Source organism: Ambystoma mexicanum, chromosome 5q (assembly GCF_040938575.1).
Source record: "Ambystoma mexicanum isolate Mex_15411 chromosome 5q, UKY_AmexF1_1, whole genome shotgun sequence".
NCBI classification, from domain to species: Eukaryota; Metazoa; Chordata; class Amphibia; order Caudata; family Ambystomatidae; genus Ambystoma; species Ambystoma mexicanum.
Genome location: NC_090933.1, coordinates 685,789,500 through 685,803,193, shown reverse-complemented (window position 1 = coordinate 685,803,193; position 13,694 = coordinate 685,789,500). Strand labels below are relative to the sequence as shown.

The window sequence follows — 13,694 nt, the reverse complement described above, 5'->3', positions numbered from 1 at the left end:
AAGCCTGGAAACCGTGGCACGGAGAAGTACCACCTAGGGTCCTAGTCATGTGACCAGGAGAAGCAGACTTGTTATGATGGACCCTATATCTTATAAAGAGAGTGAAGAGACACATCAACATCAAAACATGTGCATTTCAATGGTAACAAATTGACTGCAAGTTGAAGCATTAAAGATAACAATGATAGTTAATCTCATCATTGAGACCATTGGGATGCAAACTCCCAAGTTTATCAATCCAAAAAGTTTCCCTCTGGTTGAGGCGAAGACTTAAATCTTCATGTGGATTGATCTTGGTTAGTACTTCCAAAATCAGGAACCTGATTTGTGTTAAACTGTGCCGTTTCTCATTCCAATGTCTGGCCACTGCTGAATTGGGATTTGAATTCCGGATGCACGAGCGGTGCTCATTCCATCGTACTTTAGCAGCTTTCGTGGATTGACCAACATAATATTTCCCGCATGGGCACTTAATTCCATATATTATGTTCACACTATCACAAGTGCCGAAAGACTTAAGAGGAATCTTGTTGCCTGTGCAGGGATGGTGTACAATATTTCCTTTGATCACCATATTACAGTTAGCACAGTGTAGGCAGGGGTATGTGCCTGTCCGTTGGGTGCTGGGTTCTTTTAAAGGAGGTCTAGTACGAACAAGTTCATCACGAAGATTCCTACTTCTTTGATAGGCAAATACTGGTGTTTGATCGAATAATTTCTGAACTCTCACATCATCCTTGAAAATACCCCAATGTTTTTTAATGGAATTCTTGATTTTGTTACTTTGAATCGAATATTTTGAAACATAGACCGGTGATTTGAGTTCCCTTTTGGATTTGGTGATATTGGTCAACAAGGTCTCACGACTAAGAACATTCACTTTCTCAGATGCTAAATGTACTTCTGCTTGCTTATAACCACGTGCCAGGAATTTGTCCTTCATTTCGTTTTGTTGGGCTAGGCATTCTTCTGGGTCACTCACAATCTTTTTGACTCTCAAGAGTTGACTATATGGAAGATTTCTCAAGAGACTGGGCTGATGAAAGCTGAGACGGTGTAACAAATTGTTACGGTCAGTGGTTTTGCGGAACAGGGTTGTACTGTAACCGCTGTTTCCCTTCTTTATTAAGACATCAAGGAATGTGATCCTATCTTTGGATATCTCACTCGTGAACTGGATTCGCGAATCAATGCTGTTGAGGTATTCAAAGAAATTGTTAAATGTGGATTCGGTACCTGTCCAGATTCCAAAAATGTCATTGATGTACCGTGACCATAAGTGAATATTACTGTTCCATTCTTGATTCTTCAATATGTGTTCTGTTTCAAATTTATACATAAAGCAATTTGCATATGATGGTGCCATAGTGGCACCCATCGATGTACCAGATGTTTGAAGAAAAAACTTATTCTGATATTGAAAATATGAATTTTCTGCGATGAATTGGAGAAGAGCGATGATGAATTCTTTCTGAGCACGGACCCCGGGTGTTTCTAGTAAAAGCCATTCAACGGATTCAATACCTAGATCGTGCGGTATGGATGTGTATAGGCTCTTAACATCGATGGTAAACATCAAATGTTCGCATTGGAAAATCGAGCTATTAAGTTTTTGCAGGAAGTGTGTTGTGTCCCTGATATAAGTGGAGGTTTTTTGTATTAGTGGCTGAAGAAAAAAGTCGATGTATACTCCCAATGGTTGATTAATGCTGTCCATACCAGCAACTATCGGTCTCCCTGGTGGTTTAGCCTGATCTTTGTGAATCTTAGGTAAAGTGTAAAAATTGGGAATCCTGGGATGCTTGTTAAGAAATTTTCGAGTGTGTTCATTTATCCAATCCAGTTCCATTGCCCTGTCAAGTATAATTTCCAAGTTTTGTTTGATTGATACTGTGGGATCATGGTCAAGGGGTGCATAAACTGTCTGGTCTTGTAATTGTCGGTTGCATTCTGCACCATAATCAGAGGTATTCATAATCACCAAGGCTCCTCCTTTTTCTGCTGGACGAATGGTTATATTTTTATCACAGTAGAGGTCCATGATCCCACAGTATCAATCAAACAAAACTTGGAAATTATACTTGACAGGGCAATGGAACTGGATTGGATAAATGAACACACTCGAAAATTTCTTAACAAGCATCCCAGGATTCCCAATTTTTACACTTTACCTAAGATTCACAAAGATCAGGCTAAACCACCAGGGAGACCGATAGTTGCTGGTATGGACAGCATTAATCAACCATTGGGAGTATACATCGACTTTTTTCTTCAGCCACTAATACAAAAAACCTCCACTTATATCAGGGACACAACACACTTCCTGCAAAAACTTAATAGCTCGATTTTCCAATGCGAACATTTGATGTTTACCATCGATGTTAAGAGCCTATACACATCCATACCGCACGATCTAGGTATTGAATCCGTTGAATGGCTTTTACTAGAAACACCCGGGGTCCGTGCTCAGAAAGAATTCATCATCGCTCTTCTCCAATTCATCGCAGAAAATTCATATTTTCAACATCAGAATAAGTTTTTTCTTCAAACATCTGGTACATCGATGGGTGCCACTATGGCACCATCATATGCAAATTGCTTTATGTATAAATTTGAAACAGAACACATATTGAAGAATCAAGAATGGAACAGTAATATTCACTTATGGTCACGGTACATCGATGACATTTTTGGAATCTGGACAGGTACCGAATCCACATTTAACTATTTCTTTGAATACCTCAACAGCATTGATTCGCGAATCCAGTTCACGAGTGAGATATCCAAAGATAGGATCACATTCCTTGATGTCTTAATAAAGAAGGGAAACAGCGGTTACAGTACAACCCTGTTCCGCAAAACCACTGACCGTAACAATTTGTTACACCGTCTCAGCTTTCATCAGCCCAGTCTCTTGAGAAATCTTCCATATAGTCAACTCTTGAGAGTCAAAAAGATTGTGAGTGACCCAGAAGAATGCCTAGCCCAACAAAACGAAATGAAGGACAAATTCCTGGCACGTGGTTATAAGCAAGCAGAAGTACATTTAGCATCTGAGAAAGTGAATGTTCTTAGTCGTGAGACCTTGTTGACCAATATCACCAAATCCAAAAGGGAACTCAAATCACCGGTCTATGTTTCAAAATATTCGATTCAAAGTAACAAAATCAAGAATTCCATTAAAAAACATTGGGGTATTTTCAAGGATGATGTGAGAGTTCAGAAATTATTCGATCAAACACCAGTATTTGCCTATCAAAGAAGTAGGAATCTTCGTGATGAACTTGTTCGTACTAGACCTCCTTTAAAAGAACCCAGCACCCAACGGACAGGCACATACCCCTGCCTACACTGTGCTAACTGTAATATGGTGATCAAAGGAAATATTGTACACCATCCCTGCACAGGCAACAAGATTCCTCTTAAGTCTTTCGGCACTTGTGATAGTGTGAACATAATATATGGAATTAAGTGCCCATGCGGGAAATATTATGTTGGCCAATACACGAGAGCTGCTAAAGTACGATGGAATGAGCACCGCTCGTGCATCCGGAATTCAAATCCCAATTCAGCAATGGCCAGACATTGGAATGAGAAACGGCACAGTTTAACACAAATCAGGTTCCTGATTTTGGAAGTACTAACCAAGATCAATCCACATGAAGATTTAAGTCTTTGCCTCAACCAGAGGGAAACTTTTTGGATTGATAAACTTGGGAGTTTGCATCCCAATGGTCTCAATGATGAGATTAACTATCATTGTTATCTTTAATGCTTCAACTTGCAGTCAATTTGTTACCATTGAAATGCACATGTTTTGATGTTGATGTGTCTCTTCACTCTCTTTATAAGATATAGGGTCCATCATAACAAGTCTGCTTCTCCTGGTCACATGACTAGGACCCTAGGTGGTACTTCTCCGTGCCACCGTTTCCAGGCTTGTTGCAGGTTTTCCCACGCTGCCCCGTATGTTTTTTGTACTATACATATGTTAATAAGCGTAGACACACATGGTTATGATTAGTATTCCACCTGCTAGTTTCATTTTACAAATGAGATACATTATGATTTACCCCAACTAGTCTGCTTCTCCTGGTCATCCGACTGGGACCCAAGGTGGTGCCACCTGGTACCACCACCTGCAGATTGGTCGAATATATTTTTATGCTGTCTTGAATGTTCATTATGCTATTATATACATCTATCAGTTTGGATAACTTAGGTATTGGCTAGTGTTCACACGAGCACTTCTCATGAACGCTTTGATATTTCTTTCATTCTAAGGTGATACAGCTCTATATTACACTTTGTGAATATGATGGATTTCGATTATACTTCCCATATACAGGTTATGTTTGGCTTATATTGTGGCTGTCTGTATATATATGATGAGAGTATTTTTTCTATGTCTATGTCATGCACAATTTTTACTTTTTACTTTTTTTCTCTTCAGTATTCATGACTCAGCCCCCACAAACCCCGTAATTGTTTTTCTTGCACCATTGTTGCGCCCAACGGCAGTATGCTGCCTCTTGAATTACATTCCGCATCGCGCGGGTTTGCCCAGCCGGTTGCGGTCACGTGTCTATTTCACTCACCGTTTCCCTAGCAACGACTTCAGTCAAGCGATGCACCACGGCTCGCTGCGTCCACCGCCGACACTATTCTTTGAACTCAGGTAACCGAACCTCTTGTGGCTCCTTTCACACCGTGTACTCACCTTCTACAACCGCACCTACTTAAGTTTATTTCGCTTTTACAGATCGCACACTGGATCCCCTCCAGCATCCGATCGTGTTCTTTGTGAAAACATACGTCTGATACTGTTTTTTCCTTTTTCAACGCGCCTGACTCTATTCTTTAAGCGAGGTAATTTTCTTCCACCTATAAGCACATGACAGTAATTGAATGGTTTCAAATGCGATTTCGCACTGATTTCTATTTACTCTATTTTTTCTGTTTTCACATATTACACCTTGACTTGAATTCTTCTATTGGGGTATGTAACCATTATTCCTCTATGTGCTTTATGATCATTATGCTACCATCACATATCATTGTGTATCTCTCGTTCTATATACATTGTATAAAAAAATTTTTGTTGATGTTACTGTTTCCTAATAGCACAGACTTGCCCTGATGAAGGAGTTTCACACTCCGAAATGCATTGGCATCTTAAGTCTACTCGCATAATGCAACATGTCAGCTGCGTCCTCACTAAGACTTGATTAGTGATCATTCTTTTGATTTATTTGATAAAGAAATATACATTACATAAACAAAGTCTCGGAACTCATTTTTCTATGAACAATTCCCGGATTAGGAAGAACCAAACCAACACTGTTTGGAACTGTTTTTTCGAACTAAATTACCCAGACCGGGTACAAACTGAGAGCGGTTGTGTGACTAGATTTCCCATCTAGTCTATTGCCTTACTTGTTCTTTTGGGTCAGGGTGACTCCAGACCCATCTCAGCCTGCTCCTGCAAGTGTTTAGATTTTCTTGTTAAAATTTAAAATACAAATACGGATAAAGGACGACAAATAACATTTACCCTGTGGTGCCCACTTATTTCTCTTTTTCTCATTTTCTGTTAGACCATCTTTCAGTGATACTTCTTGGGTCAGGCTGCATGCATGGTTCGTTAAGACTTGTTGAGGCAAATAAAAATACTAAGCTCCTCATTAGGACTAGTTTGTTTGCTGAGGAGATGTAATCGTGCTTTGAGCTCTGATATTGCAGCAAGCTCTTGATAGTCTTCTTGACTTCTCCTCAAACATAGGGTCTAGAATACTATGTAGAATAGCAATTTCTTCCCTAGTCTTGTCCAGTTTTTCTTGAATTGCAGTCACAAAACCTTCCACAAAAATCATTTTTGAATGCAGCACAGCAGATAAAGTTGTTTGATCTCTTGGTGGTTTATTGATTTGTATAATTTTATTAAGGGGAATCACCACCTGCCACTCACAAGGAGACAGTTAATGTTAATTTGTTATATGAGTGTTGTTATTTTTTTTTTAAAGCAAGGCATAATTGCAGTGACACAGTCAGACATCCTGAGCAAAGGACCTGACCAGTAATTATGTAAAATGTGTATAACCACAAATGCCAATAAACAAATTTTAAAATAAATAATTTTATTAAGGGGGCCATAGTTCTTGACATTGCCGCAACAGTACTTTCGTTGATACCCTGTCACAGGCTTCATTCTTAGCATGGCCACCCCTGTTTTTGTTAGCGAGTCTCCCGTCCACCAGGGCTACAGGGGAAAAAGGTTGGTAATAGGCAGGGGCACAAGTATTCGATTAAGGTCTCCACGTGTCTCTATTCTTTGTCTTTTCCTCCCCTCTATTTCTCCTTGAAGTGTCAACGGTTTAGTTATTTTGGTCCCATCAGTTAAGCATTTTGAGGAATAAGAATCCTTTGTTGCTGTGAACATTTCAGATGGTTTTCTGAGTTGCTGAGCGCTCTTCTGGTCAGTCATCCCTTGACGATCCTTCATTGAAACAGTGGTGAAGAAGCCAAACCTCATTTGATCAGCCAGTTGGCCAGCAGTATCACTTCCCCCTAGACCACAGAGGTGTGCTACTAGACTTGCTCTCTAAACTTTTTCCCTTTGGGGTACAGCCGACAGTTGCATAACCTCTACTTTCCCCCAGTTGTCGTTCCAATAGATTCCAGCTCTCCAAGAGAACAAAGTCCTCTACTCCCCTTGTTTCCAGCTCCTTCAAGGGGAGTGTTAATGGAGGGATGCAAGTGCCCACTGGTGGTAGGCTTCTGTAATTGAATCTTTGTTCAGTGCTTCCTCCCTTAACACCCAAACCTCCAAGTTTCCAAAGCTTGGCTTCCTTAGGAGCAGAAGGGTGATTCCAGGAGTCCGTGGTTTTGGATGTTTTCCCCGAACACTTCACATCTCCCTTTGGTTCTCCAACTGGGGGCTCCATCGAGTTGTTTAAGTGACTTTCCGTGCTATCCACACTTTCAAGATCAAAGGGCTGGGTCGTTCCAGCCTTATGGCTACGGCCAACAGTTTCCCCATCTTCTACTCTGGATGATGCATAGGATAGTTTGCGCTGTAGCTTGGTGGATTCAGTCAAAGTAAACTGTTCAACAGGAACTTTAAAAGCAGCTTTGTTGATCCTTGGCAATACCTCATCAATGTCATATTGACTCTGCGGCACATACGTCACCATTTCTCCCAAACAGACCCCTCGTCTTGATCTATAGCGCTTTTTTGTTCCCAAGATCCAGAGCATCTGCAGACAGAGAAGATGAGGTGTTGTGGGGGAGGGGTTTAGTGCACCATTTTTTTTTTTTTATGTACAGCGCTGTTGATGCAGTCAGTCACCAGCACCTACGCCATAAACAGGACCAGGGGGTTACAATGGGATTCATTAACCTACAGAAAGCAGTGTTCCACCTCACTGGCATTTAAATCCATCAAGTCTAATCCCAACACAAGTTCCTTGGTGTGTTTATCACAAGTGCCACTAACCTCTCGTCTTCTAAAGTCTCAGGGGGACTGGTAGAGTCACTAATTTCAATACTCGCAACGCCACAGGCCTTTACCATGCAGATCGTTGCTCACAACACAGTGATTGTCATTCAGTGCTCCAACTCCTGGAGCTTCTCACTTCCGCCATCCCTCGGTTACTGCGCTACCACAGCAAACTGCAGCCAACTGCTTCAACTCTGCTTCACTCCGTGAGTTGGAAGAGTATCTGTAAGCTCCTCCCAGCAGTGAGAAAAACATTAAGGGCAGACTTGCAGCCCCACACTGAAACGCTCTGCTCCGCCAACTGCTTCAACTTTGCAGCGGAATATATAAGAGCCAAGCTACGAAAGCCACTGTACAAGCCACGATGAAGCTCAAGGACGAGTGCCTAAAACCAGAGATTGAGGGGAGGGTGGCACTCACTCCAGAATTAGACGCGAGAATGATTACTGTTTTAGCTAAAAACATTAAGGACCCCAAGAAACTTATAGAACTGGCATGGAGGTCATGCCAGGATAAAGTCCTGGATGTCACAGGACCATTAGCGAAGATACTTGACCTGTCTGAAGAGGCGCTCGAGACGGGGAGGGCCATAGACCTAATCATTTTATCAGGCTGGGCTCAGAAGGAGTTATGACTCTTGGGAGAGAGACAAAAAGGTATCCCAATGAAGATCGACTGAAAGCTGCGGGAGCTCTCCACATCTGAATCGGGACAAGCCAATCAGGAACTTTTGTTCAGCGAAGAGATAGCAACGTTTGTTGCCACCTTTACAGCCCTATAAAAGGCCTAAGCCTCTTTAAAAAGAGTTTTGCCACTAAGGTTTTTCGCCAAGGCAGGAAGAAGCAGGGGCCGCTCCTCTGGAGGCTTTGCATCAGATAAGAGGTCCCAGCAGGTTTGTGAGTCATCCAGCTACTGGTAGGATAGATAAGACACGTTCTTCCCCTTGAGAGGCAAAGTCAGGGGTCGCAGCTGGAGGCGGCCAGCACCACTTTCAGCATCACAGACAACAGGTGGGTCCCAGCTGCGTAGTGCCGGCATCTCATGTGTCAATTGGGGGCAGGACAGCATGATTTGTGCACGCGTGGAATGTCTTTAGGTGATGCTCAGGTCTGGGATGTAGCGAGGGGCTACCGGATAGAATTCTTTGCAGAACCCACAGAGATGCAGCTCCTTCACCGCATAGCATTGCCAGATGCAGACAGGGCAGCGTTAGACGCAGAAGCACACAAGCTGGAGCAGAACAGCGCGATCCACCGGTGGAGGATCAGGCAGGCTTCTTCAGTTCCATCTTTCTTGTCAGGAGGAAAGCGAAGGTGCATCTGGTAACAAACCTAAAAATCCTGACAAGATTGTCCTCTATCGTCACTTCAAGATGGCCTCCCTCTGGAACAGCCTCCCTGCCACTCTAAAACTTGAGAAGAACCATCTCCTGTTTTGGAACACCTCAAGACCTTCCTCTTTTCTTCTGCCTTCGCTCCCCTTCTCCCCTGCTGATCTGTTCTCTCTTGGCACCGTACTCCTGGCCACCCTCTGTCCTCCGGGCCCAGATACCTGCTCACCCTGCCCCCCTCCCGCACTGCCTGCGGGCCACCCCTTGCACTGGGGTCTGTATCTGTACCCATAGAGCCCCCCTTTTTTCGTCCTGCGCTTATCAGACCTACCCTGTCTGGTGCCTTAAACCTAGCACTTGCAAATTGCTGGCTGCACTAAGACTGATTGTTGCCTTTATTATTTATTTATTGTTATTTATCTGTTTCTCCTCTGCTTTGCACTTTCCACTTCTCCCCCTTCCATGCACTTTTCCTCTCCTCCTCTCCCATGCACTTGCGCGTTCTCAATGTCACTGGGCCTGGTAAGATCGCTGTTTTGTTCTCCCCTGTTCCCCTCCGTTGCCTTGTCGCGCTCTGAAATACTTGTGTACGAGCGCGATAGAAATAAAATATCATATCATGGAGGGCATTCACATGCTGAGGGATACACCTACCCGGACACTGGCTGGTGCATCTAGAACTCAAGGACGCTTATCTAGCAGTGCCCATTTGTCTGTAGCACACCAGGCTTCTAAGAGTCAGCTGGATGGGGCTCGAAGTGCCAAAGCTTGCCCTTTGCGCTCTCATCAATACCCTGGGCCTTCACCCAAGCCAATGAGACCTGTAGTGGCATCCCTCCGAGAGAGGAGAAAGAGGTTGATAATATACCTAGATGACATCATTACGTTACAGAGCGAGTTATTGGTCCGGCAGCACGCACAACCGCCATAGAGCTTTTGCACAGCCTAGGTTTCCTCAACAGTTGGGGGAAATCGGCACCGACGTCCTCGCGACGGTTAGAATTCTTTGCTTTCATAGTGGACACTGAGGACAGCCAACTGCGGCTCCCCTTGGCCAAAGTACACCCAGACGCCAGGAGATATGCGTACTGTTACGCAAAGACACAATTTCTCTGAGAGAACTAGCCAGAGTGATAAGCCTGCTCTCCTCTCTTCAGGACGTATTTCCAGGGCATTTGCATTACCGAAACCTACAGAGGCTCAAAAGCGCAACACTTGAGACGCAGTCTCTTACACGCCACGTCTAGCCCTGTTGCCCTAGGTGAGAAAGGAGCTACTCTGGTGGCTGATGCATATGGAGGCCTGGAATGGCAGGGCGAACTTCGGACCTGTGCCCGACATAGAAGAAGTCAGCTGGGCGGGATGGGGAGCGAGGTGCGGTCTGATCGCCACCCAAGGAAAATAGTTGCTGAAAGAGCTACAGATTCATATCAACAGTCTGGAGCTCCTGGCGGGGTCTTTCACAGTTTGATCTTTTGCCAGAGTCAGCTGCTGTATACTGCTCAAGATGGACAATAGATCAGCAGACAGATACATCAATCATCTGGGTGGCACCAGATTGAGACCACTGGTAGCGCTATCCAAGGACTTCTGACACTTCTGCCTTCAGCACTGGATCTCGGTGATGGCAGAGTATTTGCTGGGTCTGGCGAACGATAGACCGGATTGGCATTCCAGGTACCTGTCGAACTCCAGCAATTGGAAATTGGATGGGCAGGTCTTCCTCCTCCTGCAACACAGGTGGGTCCACTTTTCAGGGACCTCTTCGCGGCGCGACACGGCACGGCTGAATGCCCAGCTGCCAGTGTTATTCAGATGGAGGCCGGACCCCGATGCGGTATCAGCGGATGCATTCCCACAGCAGTGGGATGAGGGGGTGTCTTATGCCTTTCCCCCTTCGCTATGCCCTTGCATGAGCAGATGGAATGAGTCCTCGTAGCCCCAGTTTGGACCTCTCTAACTTGCCACAAAAGGCTACTCTAGCCTTGCTACGGCGTTCATACTTGCAAAAGACAGGCTCCCCATATCAGAAGCGGGCACTTGATGTAGAGTGATCCAGCAGGCCAGGTCCGACAGTTACCGTGTGATAAACCACACAGCCTCACATGTGTATCTACCATATGTCAAGCTGAGCCACGAAGTGATGCCACACAGTTGCGGTTAATTCCTCGTAAGCAACCCACTGGCTCAACTTACCTTAAAAAGCATGGTATTACAATCACTTTCTAAAAATGTCTTTGTGAAGTTGTCAAACCTTTGCACACAAAAAAAAAAAATGTTCCTGAAATCCCATTACTTTTGTGGTCAGGGTCACTGGATAAAAGTGCTTTATACTTTGGCATCATTTCTTTTTCACATTTCTTTCTTTCATGTATTACTAATGTTACTGGAACTTGCGCTTTAAAATGCACCATTTGGCACAAGTGGCAACCTAAATGATTTGGGTAGAACTGACACACCTCATGATGTTTATTTAAACAATGTCATGTTTTATCTGTATTACTTGGTTAATATGATACTTGCAGATATATCATGAAACATGTAATTGTAAATATCGTATGCATGTAAATATGTATCTCTGCACATTGGACTAATGTTGATGTGTCCAGCATTGCAACCATAGCTGTACGCTACTTGCTGTTCCTCCATGTAATTTAAGCTATACAATCCTCTTGTTGCCTTTGCACCCTGCTACCTCCGGGTTAGGCGCGCATTACAAATAATAAAAACAAACAAAAATAGCAAATTATTTGTTGGGACTTGGAACTCTGCTGTCATTACAAAGGGGGTCTTAGTGTGTTGGTGGATTCAAGTTTTTGGCAGTGGCCAGCAATCACTACGGTTCCCAGGCAAAGACCAAACAGAATAGGACACCCTTGACAATGTTTGGGAGTACCCTCAATTGGGGTATTCTTTGTGCCTTTAAGCAGAAGTCAGTACATTCTGAAATTCCTTATACTTCGCTTCAAAGGCAAACATTAAAACGTAGTTATTTCACCATTCTAAACCAATCAATGTCCAAACGTAGCCTAAGCACCCAAAGAATTCTCAAAATTAATATTTTCAAACGTAAGACTGCAAAAGGAAAGAAAGTTGCACTTATTTTCAATGTTTTGTTACTGCATTTAAACGAATTGAATGAGAAAAATAAGTGTCCTACAATCCAAAGAGTAGTGAAGAGTCAAAATATAAAATCACTTTTTAAATTTATGCAATGTTATGTGTGACTGAAATTGTTTATTTCACGTCTCATTCATTGTTAGCCTGCATAAATCGGCCAAGATCATAGAAACACTTACCTGCATATTCTGTATTGCAATTAGCCTGAATTTTCCATTTGCATCCTCCTTCTCCCTAAGAAACTGATTGTACTCTTTGTTTCGCTCATAGCGTAATCGCTCCTGAAAAAAAGAGGTCAGGAACAATGTAATTCTTCTGAAAAACAAACCGGAATATATATTGTTGGAGGACAATGGAAAGGTTTTATTAAATGTTGGTGTAGAAATCACAAAATATACCTTTTAGTTTCACACTTAAAGCACACCATATTTTCAGATAAGTGCCAACAGCCTTTAGGTGTGAAACTTCAACTAGTGTGCATCAGAGGTTTGGTCCTTGAAATGCAACAGTGGATTAGTCTTTAGGCAACTCACATTCAAAATCAAGTATTAGCAACACTTCTTTAGGCACAAACCAAGCATTCACTACTTGCCAACTATTGTTATCAAATGCCCAGTTATTTACTGTGCTACTCATATCATATGACCAGTATTGCGATCGTATACCAGATTTTGGTATCAAAGGACCAGGAACTCGTACCATTGACAGAGATTGCCATAAAGAGCCTGGAACTTTTGTTAATGGGTGAGTGTTGTGAAGCTAGAGAGAAAATGTTACTTTGTCGTTCCCTCACTCGACGAGCACGTGTATACACTTGCAATGTACTACTACATAATCTTCGCAAGCGATGCCTAGGCATAATTAAATAATACAATTAAAAGCATGTAGTAAAATAATGTCCAACTGTCCTTCATATAAACATCTTCCTATTAAAATAAGAGGGAAATATAAGCAATGCTGCAAGGAAAGAAATACGGAATAGATGGATTAACCAGAAAAAAGGTTGTACAATTTAGTGTAGATCTGGCGTACACAATACCCGAGGTAAATGTGTGGAGATGCAGATCTTGGAGTTTTTTTTAATTTAGAAGAACGATCCCCAGCCCTCAAAAAACAATGCTCTTGATGAGCTTTTCATGAACTCAATTTGACTTATCCAAACAAGTGATGGATAACAAAAGAGCATCAACCAGAAAACGTAGCCAGAGTGAAGCCAAGCGAGCATTCAGGACAAAAATTTACTTTGAAAAAAATAACAGGCCTTGATAAGAAACAAAGCTACTAAGCACCATTTCCGCAAGTACCTACATGTGTCATTTACATATATGCAATATGAAGGACAGCTAACAGCTGCAGGATTCTCTTTTTGATATGGATACAAGAGTTTAAGGAACTCTGTTCATCACAGACTCAGAAGGCACAGCTTCTTAAGTCAGCCGGCATGTGCTAACACAAGTTTACCAAGAAATGAGAAAAGGCCCTCTTCCTACATAAACATGGCAATCTGTAACTTCTGTAAGGCCTAGAGAAGGATTGTCCTTCTAGTGGACACTGGGCACAAGAAGGTGCAAATAGTTTCAGATAAGCTATTGCAGGACTAGTTCAGAAGTGGTATGCCTCATTTCTGTGGGGATCTTTAGCAAACTTTCAATCAATCAATATATTTGTGTAGCGCTCTATCACGGCGCTCAGACAACCGATAATCAGGATAGATGTAAACCAAACCCTGACGTCAAAGTGGTTAAC

At 42.8% G+C, this 13,694-nt stretch overlaps 1 protein-coding gene across 4 annotated transcripts in view; it reads right to left on the bottom strand.

Annotated features, from left to right (window-relative positions):
- CSPP1 (centrosome and spindle pole associated protein 1) overlaps nucleotides 1-13,694 on the bottom strand; it is a 1,841,309-nt gene that overhangs the window by 1,312,546 nt on the left and 515,069 nt on the right. For all 4 annotated transcript variants that reach the window (XM_069621145.1, XM_069621146.1, XM_069621148.1 and 1 more), the window contains one exon: nucleotides 12,128-12,229. In XM_069621145.1, coding sequence (XP_069477246.1) covers nucleotides 12,128-12,229 — 102 coding nt within the window. The remainder of the gene's footprint in view (nucleotides 1-12,127; nucleotides 12,230-13,694) is intronic.